Raw genomic sequence first — 18,458 nt, 5'->3', positions numbered from 1 at the left:
CCCCAGCATTGAGGATGGGGATATTCATGGGGCCTCCTCCTCCAGTGAGTTGTTTAATTGTCCATCACCATTCACGACTGGATGTGGCAGGACTGCAAAGCTTAGATCTGATCCATTGGTTGTAGAATTGCTTAGCTCTGTCTATCGCTTTCTGTTTATGCTGTTTGACATGCAAGTAGTCCTGTGTTATAAATTCACCAGGTTGACGTCTCATTTTAGGTGCACTTGATGCTGCTCCAGGTATGTCCCCCTGCAATCTTCATTGAACCAGGGTTGATCCCTTGGCCTGGTGGTAATGATAGTGGGGATATGGCAGGCCATAAGGTTGAGTACAGATTGTGGTTGAGTTGCTGCTGATGGCCCACAGCACCTCATGTATGCCCAGCCTTGAGTTGTTCGATCTGTTCAAAATCTATCCCACTTAGCACAGTGGTAATGCCATACAACACATTGGAGGGTATCCTCAATGTGAAAATGAGACCGTCTCCGCCAGAACTGTGTGGTGGTCACTCTTACCGATACTGTCATCTGTGGTAGGCAGGTTGGTGAAGATGAGGTCAAATATGTTTTTTCCTCTTTTTGGTTCCCTCACCACCTACTGCACACCCAGTCTAGCAGCTATGCCTGTAGTGGTGCTACCGAGCCACTCTTGGTGATGGACAGTGAAGTCCCCCACTCAGAGTGTATTCTGCACCCTTGCCACTGATGGTAATGTTCAACATGGAGGAGCACTGATTCATCAGCTGAGGGGAGCGCGGTACGTGGTAATCAGCAGGAGGGTTCCTTGCCCATGTTTGATGCTTCTTGAGACTTCGTAAGGTCTAGAGTCGATGCTGAGGACTCCCAAGGCAGCTCCTTCCTGACTGTATACCATTGTGCTGCCACCTTTGCTGAGTCTGTCCTGTCGGTGGGACAGGACATAGCCAGGGATGGTGATGGTGGTGTCTGGGACGTTATCTGTAAGGTATAATTCCATGAGTATAATTATGTCAGGCTGCTGCTTCATTAGTCTGTGAGACAGCTCTCCCACTTTTAGCACAAGCCCCCAGATGTTAACAAGGAAGACCTTGCAGGGTTGACAGGGCTGAGTTTGCTGTTGTTGTTTCTGGTGCCTAGGTTGATGCCAGGTGGTCCGCTTTTTAATGGTTTGATACAACTGAGTGGCTTGCTAGGCCATTTCAGATGGCATTTAAGAGGCAACCACATTGCTGTGAGTCTGGAGTCACATGTAGGCCAGACCTGGCAATGACGGCAGATTTCTAACCCTAAAGGGCATTAGTGAACCAGATGGATTTTTCCAACAGACAATGGTTTAATGGTTATCATTAGACTTTTAATTCCAGATTTTTATTGAATTCAAATTCCACCATCTGCCGTGGGTTATCATGGTTCTCTGGATTACTAGTCCAGTGACAATACCACTCTGCCACCGCCTCCCCCTACTGGAATTGGCATCTATCTTCTGTGACCATTGAAAGCAATCTGGGCAATTTAGGATATGTAAAATATTAATGGATATAGATAAAGTGAATATATGGACGTGTTTGGCAGGCAGCTTGAACTTTTATCTTGAGGGGCTGATGGCTGCTGGCCATTTTCAGAATGTCGGTTCTACTTCACGTAAAGATAGTAGTCCCAAGAGCTGGGTTGATGCCACCACTCTCTTCTGTCGAGCCTGGGAATTGTTTTGAGTCTCCTCACCAGCCGCAGTGCTTCTGAGACAAAAGAAATGCGAGTGGGCCCGCTGCACTGTGGGGTTAGTTCTCACCGAAAGACTGCCCATTCCCAAGCAGAGTGTGAAGCAGAAGCTGGACTCAGCCTGAAATATATATTGAGTGTCTGGCTCTGGGGAGTGGGGCAGCTTCAAGCTTCGCTGATCTCAGGACGGCTAGGAAACCAATGGTAGACATCTGGGGGAGGGGCAGATGAAGGTTGGAGATTATGTGACATCCAGCCAGAATTGGCAACCCCACAAGATAAGGAATAAAAACTTAGCTTAAAAGGCTATTTTTGGTCATGGATCTTCTTCTCACTGTCTTCACCTGGCTTCTCTACAATGGCTTCCCCTCTCAGACCACAATTAAAATTGCAGGTGGAGTTCAATAGCATCACTAGATCCCGATTTATATATTTACAGAAGGATCCCACTAGTTTCAGGTGGATACCACTGTCACCTGTCCAATTGAGCAGATTAAAATTGAAGATGTCTGGATACAGGAGGGATGTCATCTGTTAAGTCACCCGGTGATGTTAACTATCTGCCCAACTGGTCATTTCTGCTGAGCAGATGGTATTAAAACTGTCCCTAAAACTTCTATATTTATCCGTTACAGTTTACTGTTATTGAAGAGCCAGTCAGAAGAAAAGTCAATACAGTATCCGTTGCTGGTCCCATAGCAGGTGGTATATTAACGAAACCAACACGAGGCTTTGAGCTCTTTCCAAGAAAGGTGAATTTTGGTGTCCTCCAAGAGGGTTTTACCTATACCTACACTGTCTTACTGAAGAATGTCGGAATAGATACCTGCAGGTATTTTAATCTGTAACTTATGTTCACTTATCAAACGCAATTGGGAATAAAATGTTTTTCCTTTTCTCGCTTTAACTGGAAGCAGCCATTCTTGAATCGGAAACATCATCACTTAGATGTAGAATGGCTATTTAGCACCCACATGAATATCTATGGGCTAGGTAAAGGCTGCGGCCTGGCAACAGCATTACCTTAAGCTATTTTGATGATGCTGAACTCAAGCCTCTCTGGTGAAATGACAGTATAATAGTATATTATTATAATCCACCACAAGAACCCACAAACTATTATTTTTTTTCTTTATCCTTTCATGGGATGTGAGTGTTGCCGGCATTTGTTGCCCTTGAACTAAGTTACAGCACTTAAGAATCAACTATATTGCTGTGGATTTGGAGTCACATGTAGGTGAGACTAGGTAAGGTTTAGGGATTTCCTTTCCTAAAGGGCACTAGTTAATCAGATGGGTTTTTTGCAACTATTTATTAATTGAATTTAAATTCCACCAGCTGCTGTGGTGGGATTTGAACTCTAGTTTCCAGAGAATTAGCCTGGGCCTCTTGATTACTAGTCCAGTGACATTACCACCTGCCATTCTATGATTCTATTCTATGATAATATACTTGTTAAAATCTATCCTTTGATCAAGCTTGTTGTATTTGCCCTAACATTGCCTAAAGTGGCTCGGTGTTAAATTTTGCTTATAAGACTTCTATGAGGCGCCTTGGGATGATTTATTACATTAAAGGTGTGTATAAATGCAAGTTGTTGTTGTCACCTTTTGGTTTACAAATTGAGCCTCTGATGGAATGCACACTTGTCTGTCTACCAAAGACACCATGAATCATTCCATTCAGCCAGAGAGCAGTAGTAAGCAGTTGCCTGTTCAACCTTTGGGTCTTTCATTTTGGTAAACTAAGTATTGGACACTGACACACAATTCAATTCATAGGGATGCAAGGTCTGCTCAGGGGATTGGCTGGACATATTGAACTGAGTATAAACCTTAAAACCTAATAAAAATATTCTTCCTATTTGCTGAAGTATATTTCCCAATCCTTTAAGAATGATTACAGTCTTGATCTACAAAAGGTTGACTTAAGTGTTACAGTATGAATCTTCAGTATGAATTATCATTTTTGTTTAGATTTCGATTGAAGCAGCCTCCGCCCAGCACTGGACTCAGAGTGTGTTTTAAACCAGGACCTGTAAGTAATCACTCCATTTAAACAGAAATGTTTTAGTACAGTAATCATTGTTTAAAGCAGTTTTTTTAAATAGTTAATCAGGTCAAATAACTCCGAAAACTTTCAGCTGGAATTGTTTAAATACAGCTGGTTAATAGGTGAAGCAACACTAATGTTTCCCTACCTCCTGCCCACCTCCCCTTGCAGCATCCAATCGCTTCTAGCGATTTTGCCTCTGTGACTCCATTTTCTGTGAGCCCATTCCATGTACTAATCATGAAAATAAAACTTGCTGATATCAGTCAGTTTTTTTATATTCAGTCATGGGATGTGGGCTTTGCTGGCTGGCCATCCCTAATTGCCCTTGAGAAGGTGGTGGTGATTAATTTGAAACTTGCCAGTTTGAACCTGTCTTCCTGTCTACTCTTACAATTTACTTCAAAATAACTTTCGAGATTTACCTTGATCAATAATATAGACTTACAAGGAAAATATACAGCATAGAAACAGGCCAAATTAATCTGTGCTAGTGTTTAACCCCACATGAGCCTCCTGTCATTCCATCTACCGAATCTCAGCCTTTCAGCATATCTTTCTACTCCCTTTTTTCTCATGTCCCCTTCTAGTTTCTCCAGGCTTTCCTCAAATCTCTGACTCCAGGAATTAGTTTTTTGGCTCTTCACTCCAGTGCCTCCAGTTTTTGAATGTCTTCTTTGGAGCTCAGTGATCAGAATTGGACACAGCTCGCAAGTTGTGATTTAAGCATAGAACAATACAATTTAGCTTGTGTTATACTTTTTTAACATTCATTCCTGGGATTTGGGCATCATTCGCAAGCCTGTTGCCTATCTATAGTTGCCCCTGTGAAGGCACTGCACGGCCTTTCCTTAAAATGCTGCAATATGGATGGTGAGGTTGCTTCTACAACGTAACCAGTGTTATGATCTCAGTGGAGACCAGTAAAGCAATCTGAACTCCCAGTTACTAACTGAAAGAATCACGCCACACAATTTCATATTTTAAACAAAAAAACTTATACTGTACAAGAGTTAAACAAAGCAAGCACTACTAATTTAACACTATATTTCATAAACACTTACAATATGCTCAAAAATCTCAACAGCACACTCCTTGTTTTACTTTTACTTTTATTTCCACCCAAGAGTTTACAGGATCTCAAGGGTTCCTTCACTTCACCTGGGACCAAACCAAAGTGTGCCACAGCTCTCAGGAATTCACTTTGATTCTCCTCAGTATTCCTGCTATTCTCTGAGGTATGAGATTTCTTGGGGTCCTTCCACTATCATCCAGTTTGGTGACCCTCCAACTCTCCTTTAGCACTTCATGATTTTGGACTCCCCAATTCAAGCATGGGCCTCACAGCTTTCTTGCTTAGTGACTCCAAATCAGAAAACACCCTTGGTTTGTGATAGCCCTCTGCTATCAGTCTACAGCCTCCTGGAACATTCTCTCTCTCTGCTTGTCTCAAAGCTGCTCCTAGGCTTTAACTGACTGCTTGCTCCTGTCAGAAATCACATATAAATAAAACCAAAAACCAATAAAAAAAAACCTCCCTTATCTATCCCCAAAGCAACTTGGCACTGGGTTGACCCAGATAGCGATTTAAACTAATTATCTCCAATTCTCAAGCCTTTCCTTTATTCTGGGATACCACGTGAATAATTTAAACCCTTTACGGAGACAGTTGTAGACATCCCATCTCCATCAAGAAATTCAGAGAAGTGTCACCCATTATTTAGTGTTTTCCCACTAGTGTTTAGTGTTTTATTTATTAAATAAATATAAGCCACCCCTTGAATTGCAATTACTTTAGCTCTGTTTACCAGTTTCTCAAACTGGGAGTTTTCATTTACCTTGCATTCAAAAATTTCAATCCCCAAACTAGAAGTTATATTCCTAAAACACATTAATCATAAATTCATGTGAATCATTAAATACATATTTGTAATATCTCCTCTTGAGAAAAATGAAAACCCATCATGGGTGGGATGAGGTTTCATGTAGGTTTTAAAAAAATTAATTAAAGTGTTTTTAAAAGTTATGGACATGTCCCAACTCATGTGACAGTGCCACATGAGGGGATATGTCAGGAATTTTTTTTCCTATTTTAAATATTTTTTACAGTAGAGCTGATCTCCCTGAGGCAGCACTTGGCCTCAAGAAGAGTGTGCTCTTTTGTGCGCGTGCGCAAAAGAGCGCACTTTCGGGTTTAGGGATTCCCCCCGACCGCACAGGGAGTGTATAGCGCTTCTGTGCAGACATCAACCTAGGCGTCACCTTTGGAGGCGCACCTGCTCTTCAACCTCCCCCCATCAACGGGGGGAAAATCCTGGCCTGGGTGTAGGGAAAACAGTCTTGAAATTTGTCAGAAACATAAAATAGCACTTTTGACAAATAGTGAAGGAGACTGTTATAGACTTCAGAAAGACACAGAAAGCCAAACTGCTGGTAGATGCAATTCTAATGTAGAGAAACATGAGATAATAAATACCCTTTGGGAGGGAAAAGCATTCAAGGTTGTTGATGAATAGAAAGACCAAGAGGTTCAAGTATCTAATTCCTTGAAAGTGCAAATGCAGGCAGCTAGAACCATAAAAAAACGGTTTTATAAATAGGGGCATACAGTACAAGAGTAAAGAAATAAAAATATATTCATATGAAACATTGGTTTGGCCACAGTTAGAATACTGCATACAGTTTTTGATGTCCCATTATGGAAAGCACATTAGAACTAGAGCATACAGTATATATTCACCTGAATTATACCAGCCATGGGAGTCTATGAGTATGAGCAGAGATTTCCACAGGAACAGAGAAAGCAAAATGGTTTTTCACATTATGGAGTGTTTTGATCGTAGTTAAGAAGAGGCTATTTCCTCTATTTGGGGATCAGTGGTGAGCAGACATCATTTCAAAATAATTACTCAGTCAAAAAACATGTTGAGAGAAATTTCTTTGCACAGAGGTTTGTGGATTGTTTGCTGAGTCTTACTCATTTTGGCTTACAAATATGAAAAATTAACTTATTTTAATCCAAATAAAAAAACATTGCTTCATACGTTTAAATAGATTTACTGACGGTCTCACTCTGTATTCATTAATCTCACTGTTAACAAAACAGGCCTGCTGTTGCAATGGTGAAAGAAATGGTCCAAAGGTCAGATTCCTACCAGCTAAACTCTTTCTTTTCTGCAGGTGGCAGCAGGGTTGGCGACTGAGTTGGAAATTGAGCTTTATGCCATAGCAATTGGTTTGGAAAGTACAGAAGGAGCAGGGTACCTTTGTCATCACTTAGAAATCCAGACTGAAGCAGAAGAATTGTTCCTCCCTATTATTGCAAATATCTTTTCAAATGTCACTGTCATTGTTATCCTAGGCTTAATGGACAACTCAAGTTGTTATCATGTCTTAATTTTGAGCAGAGAGGTAAGGTAGAAATTGTGTTGAAATATCTTTCAGCACTGCTAGCCCATAGAATCTATTGGGAAAGCAAACTGCATCTTTGGCAAACAAACGTTGTGCTCTCCTAGAGAGAATAACCTGTATAAAAAGAGAATTTTAAAATACTTAACACTTTTATTTTATCGGATAGGAGACATAAGACTTTGTTTCAAAAAAGAGGTATAAATGACTTTGCTTAAGCAAAGTTATATCCATTTCTTTAGCCAAGTAGGAAATATGGAAAATTTGGTTCACAGCTTAAGTGTAAACGTAAGTAGCTACATAAGAGGGAAAATATTTTTAACACCTATATAAAGCATCAAATTGGATGTGAAATGTTTTATGCTGTAGAGGAAGAAGGGTTAACAAATACAGATAACCATGAAGTGAAAGATAGGGGAGGATCTTCTGGTCGTCAAGCGGGGGCAGGGGCGGGGCCTGCTCACCAACACGTAAAATGACATGGGATGCCGTCGAGTGGAACCCCTGACATCACCCCGCGTCATTTCCATTTTCAGGTCTGCGGGGGTGCAGCCGAATCAGCTGCGCACCCGCCTACCTGTCAATGGCCTATTGAGGCCATTTAAAAAATAATTGATATCATTAATGGACCTGCCCGTCCAACCTTAAGGTTGGCGGGCAGGCCAGGAGCCTTGACAGGCTTAAGAAAAAGCATGAAACCTCATCCACAGGCGGGACCGGGTTTCATGAGGGTTTTAAAATATTTAATAAAGTTTTAAGCAGAAGTGATGGACATGTCCCACCTCATGTGACAGTGTCACATGAGGGGACATGTCAGGGAAATTTTGCTAACATTTCTTTAACATTTTTAAATTTGGAACCTATCTCAGAGGCAGCACTTAGCCTCAGGGAGATCAGTGCGCTCTTTGGTGCTCTGCCCGCACAGGGAGTGCATAGGTCTTTCTGGCAGACATCACGCTGGGCGGGCTTTAATTGGCCCACCCACATAAAATGGCGGCACACCCCCGATCGGGGGCGCCAATTGGAGGCTCGCCTGCCCGTGCCCACTCCTGCACTTCGTTCCCAACGGCGGGGGCGGGGGGGGGGGGAGCTGGAGGGGGAATTTTTCCTATAGTCTCAAGGCACGTAACACAATAGTGTAACAGCAAACGCCATTACTAGGACATTGGATACACGGCACAGAAATAGGCCTTTCAGCCTTACCAGTCAATGCCGGCGTTTATGTTCTACACACAAACAACAGATCAGATCAAAGCTCTGCAGTCCTGTCACATTCTATCATTAAAGATGGTGGACAATTAAACAACAAATGGGGGGAGGGGGATTCACAACATTCCCATCCTCAATGATGGGGGAGCACAGCACACCAGTGCAAAAGACACAACACTGAAGCACTTGCAACCATCTTCATCCAGAGGTACTGAATGATGTTCCATCTCAGCCACCTCCTAAGATCCCCACCATCATAGATGCCAGTCTTCAGCCAATTCAATTCACTGCACATAATATCAAGAAATGGGTGAAGGCACTGGTTACAGCAAAAACCGTGGGCCCTGACAACATCCCAGTATTGAAAACTTGTGCTCCAGAACTAGCCACGCCCCTAGCAAAGCTGTTCCAGTACAGCTACAACACTGGCATTTACCAAACAATGTGGAAAATTTTCCAGGTATGTCTTGTTCACAAGAAGCAGAAAAAATCCAATCCAGTCAATTACCACCATAATAGTCTACTCTTGATCATCAGCAAAGTGATGGAAGATGTCATCGACAGTGTTATCAAATACCACTTGCTCTGCAACAACCTGGTCGTCGATGCTCAGTTTGGGTTCTGCTACTGCCTCTCGGCTCCTGACCTCAAAACAACCTTGGTCCAAACATGGACAAAAGAGCTGAACTCCAGAGGTGAGATGAGCATAACTGCCCTTTACATCAAAGCAGCATTTGACCAAGTGTGGCATCAAGGAGCCCTAGCAAAATTGAAGTCAATGGGAATTGGGGGGAAAGCTTTCCATTGGTTAGTGTCATACCGAGCACAATGGAAGATGGTTGGGGTTGTTGGAGACCAATCATCTCAGCCCTGGAACCCTACTGCAGGAGTTCCCCAGGGTAGTATCCTAGGCCCAACCATCTTCAGCTACTTCATCGATCACCTTCCCTCTATCATAAGTCAGAAGTAGAAATGTTTGCTGATGATTGCAGTGTTTAGTGCCATCAATATCCTGTGGATTATCATTGACTAGGAACTTAACTGGATCAACCTTATAAATACTGCAGCTATAAGAGCTGGTGGAAATTCTGCAGCAAGTAACTCACCTCCTCACTCCCAAAGCCTGACCACCACTTACAAGGCACAATTTAGGAGCGTGACCGAATACTCTCCACTTGCATGAGTGAATGCAGCTCCAACAATACTCAAGAAACTCAACACCATCCAGGACAAAGTAGCCCACTCCACCAGCTTAAGCATTGCCACTGCCCCCTACACCCATACAAAATTGTACCATCTACAAGCTGCACTGAAGCAACTCCCCGAGGTTCCTTTGATAGCATTTTCCAAACCTACAACCTCTGCCACCTAGAAGAACAAGGGCAGTAGACACATGGGAACACCACCACCTGCAAGTTCCCTTTCAAGCCATACACCATCCTGACTTGAAATTATAACTATGTTCCTTCAGTGTCACTGGATCAAAAATTTGGAACTTCCTTCCTAACAGCACCTACAGCAGATGGGCTGCAGCGATTAAAGAAGGTGGCTCACCATTACTTTCTCAAGAGTAATTAGGAATGAGCAACAAATACTGGCCTTGCTAGTGATGCTCACATCACAGGAATGAATAAAAAGAGTCAAGCCTAGAGTTTTTAGCTTTGGCTAAAGCCTTTTGTCGGGTTTCCAATTTGAAGACACTTGATGTACCCTAGCCTCTTTGAATTTCCTTTATGCAAAGCAAAAGCTAGACATCAGCTTTTGTCAGGTTATTTCATTCCTTATAACCTATACAGCACCACATAGTTTGTCCTTCTAAGGCCCAGTATCAGCACCACCACAGGTGAACCATATTACAAACGGGTTTAACATCTTGTGCCCTTAACTGCCGAGTGTTTTCTTGCACTTTGTGTTACAGGATATACATATTGAAAATATTTTGATTTAAGGAACCTGTGTTTACTTGATGACAAACTGGTTCACATAGCCTGTGATGAAAATGCGTTGCTAGCTTCCTATTTGTATGCACTCTGTTTATAAGGGAGATAACTGAGTTGAGAGTAATTTGTCTAGCAAGGGGAATGCTTACTCTTAGGTAAGAAGTCCAAAAATCTCAGTTTCCCTCTCTATCCTCTAGTCTGGCTGTGATACATAGGGACAGTGAGACAAGGCTTTACCATATTTATGTGATATACCTGATGCTGATGTAATGGATTGGGTAGTTTGTCTATACATCTTCCACTTGTATCATTACACCATATGAATGTACAAGCATACAAAACAACTGGCATGAAAAGATCACCATTCCATCAAGTTTTCACACCATCAAAGTGCCTGGAGCATCATGGAAAGACGCCTCTGATGCCACCACCCTCCCCTCCCCCACAGCCAGGTAATCTCCTGAAATCAGCAAAAACTTGGGGCCTATAAGAGAAAAAAGATTGATAAATTATTCTCCCACTCTTTCAGCCATTTGACACCAGTTTAGGAGATCACATTGACCTAATCCACTCACCTTTTATTTGATATGATCTCCGCCCAGCCAAAAATCCATCTAGTTCTGTTTGGAAATTGTGCGGAGTCAGCAAACACTACAGCGTTACAGAGAGGCTCTCTACTTTCTAGGGAAAAAAAGAACCACACAACATTTAGCCTATTCCTGTTCTTGCATACTTTAAATGAATGTCCCTTCCCCTCCCTATCTATCAAACTGAAATAATCTATCAGTAGACCTATAGTCTAGCCCTTTCATTATTTTAAATACTTCCCAGACGTCTTCTAAGTCTACACTGCTCTAAAGTAAATCAGCCCAGCTCTATTAGCTTACCTGAGTGACTATGGCTCTTAAAGCTAAGAATCATTCTTGTAGCTCTCCTTTGAACCTTTTCCAAGGCCACTACAATCATCCAGCTATGAGAGGCCAAGAACTAGCCTCTGTATGAACAATGCTCTTTATAATGACAGAATAGTGATCTTTGATTTATAAGGAATCATTCTTTTAATACAACCCACTACTCTTGTTTGCTTTGATTATGGCTTCTTTGCATTGGTCATGAGCTTTGAATGATATAGGCACTATAACACCCTAGATCCTTTTCTTCCTCAACTGCACTCAGTATCATTCCCTGTAAAGTGTATTCTGAGTTGCTCCTACCTACACGCATCATACTGCCTTTATCTAGGTAAGTTGCCATCTGTCATTGTTTGGCCCATTCGCCTCGCACATCTAAATTTTTTTGTAGAAGATTGTACTCCTCTACAGTTTTAATACATGCACAATGTTTAGTATCAACTGCAAACTTGCTGAATGTACCCTCAACACCACTGTCCAGGTGATTAATAACAATAACATGAACAGTCTAACACCGATCTCTAGGGAACACTACCATGTCTCCAGTCTGATACACCACTGTTAATTTTTGCCTGTGGGATTAAAGCCAATTCCTAATCCAGCATATCAAATTTCCACCAAGATTCTATCTTGGTATGAGGTACCTTAACAAAGGCTTTCTGAAAAATCCAGGTAGACAACATTAACCAGTTAACTTTCATCCACTAACTGAGCAACTTGTTCAAAAAAATTAATCAAGTTCTCTAATAATCCCTTATCTTTCCCAGTGATCATAACAAGCATCTCTTAGGGTCCCTTCAAGCACCTTCCCTATGCTGTATGACAGGCTGATAGGTTGTTCCCCAACTGATTTGTCCTGTTTTTTGAAGATCAGAACTATAAAAACTATCTTCCAGTTTATGGGAATAATTCCCGACTCTCTTAAACTATTGAAGATACGGACAAGGAGCTCACAGAGCACCTGTCCAATCTCTTCAAACACCCTTTAATGCATTCATCTTAACCTGGAGCCATAAGCATTTTGCAATTTCCTATTCTATCCAAGATGACATCTCAATTTATTATTTCCAATGTTATTTACTACAGTACATCTCACATCTGGAATTTGAGCATTATCCACAAGAGTAGACTGATACAAAGTAGTCATTTAAAGCTTTGCTTTAACCTGGAAAGTTTTAGCTATCATTTCAATTGTGCATCAAAATTGCTGGTATAATGTGAAGAGATATTGGTCTCTATCTTGTCTGCTCTTGGATAACTCAGTGGTGAAATTCTCCTTGCAAAGTTCCTGGCGACCGCCTCATGTGGTATGGCTTGTCACTACAATTGATGCTCCCATTAGTTTGGTCTGGCTCAGCTCTACATCCTTTACCAGATTCTGAGTAGCCGCTGAAGCTTTTCCCACTTAATAATGGCAGTTATAATACTCCCATCATTCAGATCATTACTCAGACAATACAGGGAAAGACAGTCCTACTTCTTTCACCCCCAATCAAGAGTGCTGCTCTAGCTATGCTTCAGCTAGTAGTACTTCAACAAATATGAAAGGACTGTAAAGATATGTCATCCTACCCTCTAGATATATGTTGATGTTGTACTACTATTACCTTGTATCACACAATCATTTGGGCCTTCTCCTTCACTGAAATTGGATGCGAACATATTCCGTTGATTTTGTATTACTGCACAGCAGCAACATTACCATTGGTCATGGTCTTTTCAGTTGGGTCCTCACTGAGACCAGAAAGAGCATCATGATTCATGATTCAACAGTTGGAGCCACTGAGGTCTCTGGCATTATTCCCTGGGGAGGGGTCTTATTCTGTGGTGAGCCCACCTGTTCTTGAGATTGAAGACTGGTTTGGTGGAACACCCCCAGGTGGTAGACATTGACCTTCCATTATTTTGCAAAACTTAGTGAAAAAGCTGTAGGGAAAGGAAACTCTTCTGATGTTCTGATATTTCATTCTTTCTTAGGTTACTGACTATAAAAACTGTGGCTATCTCTGAAATGAGAATGGAAAATATTTTCTGGATATGGATTAAAAAAAAACTCAGTGTCTGACTGTTTATCTTTGATAAATAATTCCCACAAATCAGAAGTGAAAATGTTCTGGTTGTAAGCATAACTAATGCTTCTGGACAGGGAGTGATATTAGCATTGGTTTGTAAACCCCGAGTGCTTTTAGTTCTAAATTAAATAATAAAAAAAAACCTTTGAGGGAACAGTAGTAACACAAATTACAGGAAAACATGAATTTGATTGACACTATTTTATTTGTGGGAATTGAGCATCGCTACCAAGGCCAGCATTTATTGTCCATCTCTAATTGCCCTCGAGAAATTGGTGGTGAGCTGCCTTCTTGAACAGTTGTAGTTCTTGAGATGTAGGTACACCCACATGAGGAAAAGGAATTCCAGTAATTTGACCCAGCAGCTGTGAAGGAATGATGATATATTTCCAAGTCAGGATGGTGTGTGACTTGGAGGAGAACTTGCAGGTGGTAGTGTTCCTTCTTGTCTGCTGCCCTTGTCCTTCTAGTTGGAAGAGGTCACCGGTTTGGAAGGTGCTGTCAAAGGAAGTCTGATCAGTTGCTGCAGTGCATCTTGTAGATGGTAGATGCTTACCACTGTGCACTGATGGAGTGAGTAAATGTTTAAGATGATGGATAGGGTGACAATGAAGTGGGCTAATTTGTCCTGGATGGTAACAAGCTTCTTGAGTATTTTTGTTGCTCTCTACACACCTCATGGCAACAGAATTAAAACCTTAACTGAATTCACCAGTTTTAACAGAAAATGTTTACAAGAACAGACCAAAGGAGTTTCCAAAAGGTGGAAAAGCTGAAGGAGTGCGACTGATTAGTACTGACCCAGCCTCCCGCATGGACATCATACGACATCGCAAACCTCCAGCAGAAGGTACAAATTATGTATAAGTTAACATTCTCCTGGCAGCCTAAGAGCATGAGTGTTCATGGATTCCACCTAGGGCTATTTTCAGTCAAATCAAATCCATTAAGCATAGCCCTTTGCCAGTTTGCTGCCAGATTCATCATTTTGAATCTATCTGTCAATATCAATAAACCTGCATAATTGTTGACCACAGTACAGAATTTGTGATGCTTGTGGAGATATCTCTAAACTAAACAGCTCCGTTCCATCAGCCACAAAAGTTTAGAGGCCTTCCTGACAAAAAAAGGGGAATATAATGTCAGGTCAGACTTCCAGGTTACAGCTAAACATCCAGGTGTGTTGAGTGCACTGGATTCAAACTGACAGGTTTAAACAGAAATGAAGATTCATAGAATCATAGGATGGCTGCATTGCAGAAGGAAGCCATTGGCCTGTTGTGTCTGTGCCAGCTCCCTGTAAGAGCAACTCACATAGTCCCACCCCACTGCCTTTTTCCAATCGCACTGCATTTTTTTTTTCAGATAATTATCCAATTCAAATCACCTCTCATACTTCTAACCTCCTGAATATAGTCCCATTCTACTCATAGGAGAACCCTCTCATCTCAGAAATCAATGTACAAGTGTAGAAAGGTAGAAAGGCAGACAGTTTACGGAGGGAATTTCAGAGCTTAATTTAAGGCAGCTGGAGGCATGGTCACCAATGGTGGAGCAATGAACATCAGGGATGCACAAGAAGCCAAAATTTGATGAGTACAGATGCCTGGGAGGGTACGGGGCAGGTGGAGATTACAGCAATGGGGCAGATGAGCTTAAACAAGGCAGAAGAATCTTAAAACAGCTGGAAACTGAGAATAAGAGACTGGGAGCTGAAACCACAGAAGAAATGTCCTCAAAAGATCCAGATAAAGAAAATAGTATGACAAAGTATCGAACAGTAAAAAGGAGATTGAAACTATAGGCAGGAGTTTTGTCTTCTGCTTTGCCTTGGATCAAGCAGAATTGTGCCAGAAAAAGCAGCAGGATTGTCAACAAGGTTTATTTCCACCTCATCCCACTCCAACCTAAACTTCCCTCCTTCCCCACCCTACTGGAAAAGCTCAGGGCCATTTCTTCTCTGCCCACCACATGCAAATTCCAGAATCAGAGAATTGTTATTGCACAGAATTAGGACATTCAGCTTGTCATGTCTGTGCCAGCTCTCTGAATGAGCAATTCATCTATTACCTCGCCGCCTTCCCGTAACCCTGCACATTCTTCCTTTTCAGATAATACTCCAATTCCCTCTCAATTGAACCTACCTCCACCACACTATCAGGCAATGCATTCCAGTTCTTAACTACTCACTGCATGAAAAGTTTTTCCTCGTTTCCATTGCTTCTTGTTCCAATTATCTTAAATCTGTGCCCTCTCATTCTTGATCCTCCCACCAGTGAGAACAGTTTTTCCCTACCTAATCTGTCCAGACCCCTCATGAATTTGCATACCTCTATCAAATTTATTTTATTTTATTTTGTGGGATGTAGGCATTCTGTCTAGGCCAACATTTATTCCCCATTCCTAATTTCCCTTGAGAAGGTGGTGGTGAGCTACCTTCTTGAACTGCTGCAGTCCAGGTGATATAGGTACACCACAGTGCTGTTGGGAAGAGATTTCCAGGATTTTGACCCAGCGACACTGAAGGAACAGTGATATAGTTCCAAGTCAGGATCATGTGTGGCTTGGAGGGGAACTTGCAGGTGGTGGTATTCCCATGCATCCACTGCCCTTGTCCTCCTAGATGGTAGAGTTGTGAGTTTGGAAGGTGCTGTTGAAGGAGCCTTGGTTAGTTGCTGTAATGCATCTTGTAGATAGTACACACTGCTCTCAACTCCCCCTACTCCAAGGAAAACAGTCCTAACTTCTCCAGTCTATCTATGTAACTGAAGTTCCTCATTGATACCATTCTTGTAAATCTTGTCTGCATTCTCTTTAACTCCTTCACATCTTTCCTAAAGTTTGGATTTCAGAACTGGACATAATATTCCAGTTGAGACTGAACCAATGTTTTATACAGTTTATCATAACCTTCTTGCCCTTGAACTCTACACCCCTATTAAAAAATCCTAGGATACTGTATGCTTTATTAACCACACTCTCAACCTGTCCTGCCACCTTCAATGACTTATGCATGTATACATCCAGGCCCCTCTGCTCCTGTACCCCCTTTAGAATCGTACCCTTTATTTTATATTGTCTCTGTGTTCTTCCTAACAAAATGAATCACCTCACACTTCTCTGAATCGAACTTCATCTGTCACTTGACCACCCATTCCATCAGCTTGTCTATGTCCTTTTGAAATTCTACACTATCATCTTCATATTCACAATGTTTCTAAGTTTCATATCATCTGCACTAATATATATCAGAAAGAGCAAGAGTCTCAACACTGATCCCTGGGGAATCCTACTACAAATCTTCCTCCAGTCCGAAAATCATCCATTAACCACTACTCTCTGTTTTCTGTCACTCAGCTAATTTTGTGTCCCTTTTATCCCATGAACTACAACTTTGCTCATAAGTCTGTTGAGTCGCACTTTATCAAATGCCTTTTGGAAGTCCATGTACACCACATTGACATCATTGCCCTCATCAACCCTCTCTGTTACCTCTTCAAAAAATTCCAACAGGTTAGTTAAGCATGATTTGCCCTTAATAAATCCTTGCTGGCTTTGCTTAATTAACCTACATTTGCCCGAATGACAATTCATTTTGTCCCAAATTATTATTTCTAGAAGGTTCCCCACCATGTAAGTTAAACTGACTGGCCTGTACTTGCTGGGCTTATCTTTACATCCTCTTTTGAATAAAGGTGTAACATTGGTAATTTTCCAGTCCTCTGGCACCACCCCTGGAAAACTATGCCCAGTGCCTTGCAATCTCCACTCTCACTTACCTCAATATCTTTGGATGCATCTCATCTGGTCCTGATGCCTCATCAACTTTAAGTACAGACAGACTGTCCAGTGCCGTCACTTTATCAATTTTAAACCCTTCAATTATCTGAATTACCTCCTTTTTCACCATGATCTGGGCAGCAACTTCTTTCTTGATCAAGACAGATGCAAAGTAATCAATTAACACCCCAGCTATGCCCCCTACCTCCATGTGTAAATCCCTATTTTGGTCCTTAATCGGCCCAACTCATCCTCTTAGCACCCTTTTACTATTTATATGCCTATAGAAGACTGGGATTCCCTCTTTATGTTAGCTGCCAGTCTCTTTTATACTCTCTTTGCTTCTCTTATTTGCTTTTTCACTTCTCCTCTGAAACTCCTATATTCAGCCTGGTTCTAGGTTGTTTTATTCACTTGACTCCTGCTTAAGCACATTTTTTTCTTCTTAATCTCTATTTCTTTTATCATCCAGCTCAGGATTTGCATACCCTACCTCTCCTCTTCACGGGAATATACCTTGACTGTTACCAAACTATCTCTTCTTTAAAGTATAAGTTTTTGGAGTTTTGAGGTATGAAACCCCATTAATACAAATACCTAGGTTCTGAATTTTTAATTTATAACAATGGGGTCCTCAGTTGTGCCTGACCTAACTAGGTATGAACAGCCAGTATTTATGAATCAAGTAGAATTTATTAAGCAGGATGTTATATATACTGTACCAAAGCAGTGAAAACAGTGTAGAAGTTTCTTATCCCTTAAAGACCTGGCTTCCTTGAGTGCTGCCAATACAGGTGGTGTGTTTCTTCTTCTGTCTCTGAGGTGACGTTACGTTGAACTGTGTCTCAGAGGAATTATATCACAGGAGTAATGGTAAACTGTGCCAACCAACGAAAGCTTGAGTTTTCAACTTTTAACCCTAATTCTGACTTTTTCTCTTCCCTTATTAGGAAATAGTCTGAATTAACCCCTTTCATTGGCTATGAGCGAGGGTCATCACGTGTCACCCCACCTTCGTAACTAGGGTCAAGTAGACGAAGACAAATATCCATCTCTTATTTACTTAAACTTCAGAGGTTTACATTCCATTGTGAACAAATGACACATCCTCGTAGATACAGAACAGTTATACAAATAAGCTACATCCTCTTATCAATGATACAAATTATCCTAAACAACTCACATCAACGTTCTATCCTATTCCCACATATACTAAGACAATTAAGAGTAATAATTCCTATCATAATGTCAGGAAAGGAATGTCTTTTTAAAATATAGGCAATTCTGTTCTACAGATATGGTCAATAGATTAAGGCAGTTAGTAAACTACAGCCTATTAAAATGCATAGTTCTTGTTTAAAGCTGCTGAGTCCAAACCTTTTGCTTAT

General features: G+C 41.4%; 1 protein-coding gene across 1 annotated transcript in view; it reads left to right on the top strand.

Moving 5' to 3' along the window:
• spag17 (sperm associated antigen 17) overlaps positions 1-18,235 on the top strand; it is a 327,444-nt gene extending 309,209 nt beyond the window's left edge. Inside the window, exons 52-56 of the mRNA XM_041210903.1 lie at positions 2,334-2,530; positions 3,675-3,735; positions 6,931-7,075; positions 14,003-14,140; positions 18,021-18,235. Of these exons, the coding sequence (XP_041066837.1) occupies positions 2,334-2,530; positions 3,675-3,735; positions 6,931-7,075; positions 14,003-14,140; positions 18,021-18,037 (558 nt within the window). The 3' untranslated portion in view covers positions 18,038-18,235. The remainder of the gene's footprint in view (positions 1-2,333; positions 2,531-3,674; positions 3,736-6,930; positions 7,076-14,002; positions 14,141-18,020) is intronic.
• The last annotated feature ends 223 nt before the right edge of the window (positions 18,236-18,458 follow it).

Source organism: Carcharodon carcharias, chromosome 18 (genome assembly GCF_017639515.1).
Source record: "Carcharodon carcharias isolate sCarCar2 chromosome 18, sCarCar2.pri, whole genome shotgun sequence".
NCBI classification, from domain to species: Eukaryota; Metazoa; Chordata; class Chondrichthyes; order Lamniformes; family Lamnidae; genus Carcharodon; species Carcharodon carcharias.
The sequence above is the reverse complement of the archived record's forward strand: the minus strand, read 5'-3'. Positions and strand labels throughout refer to the sequence as shown.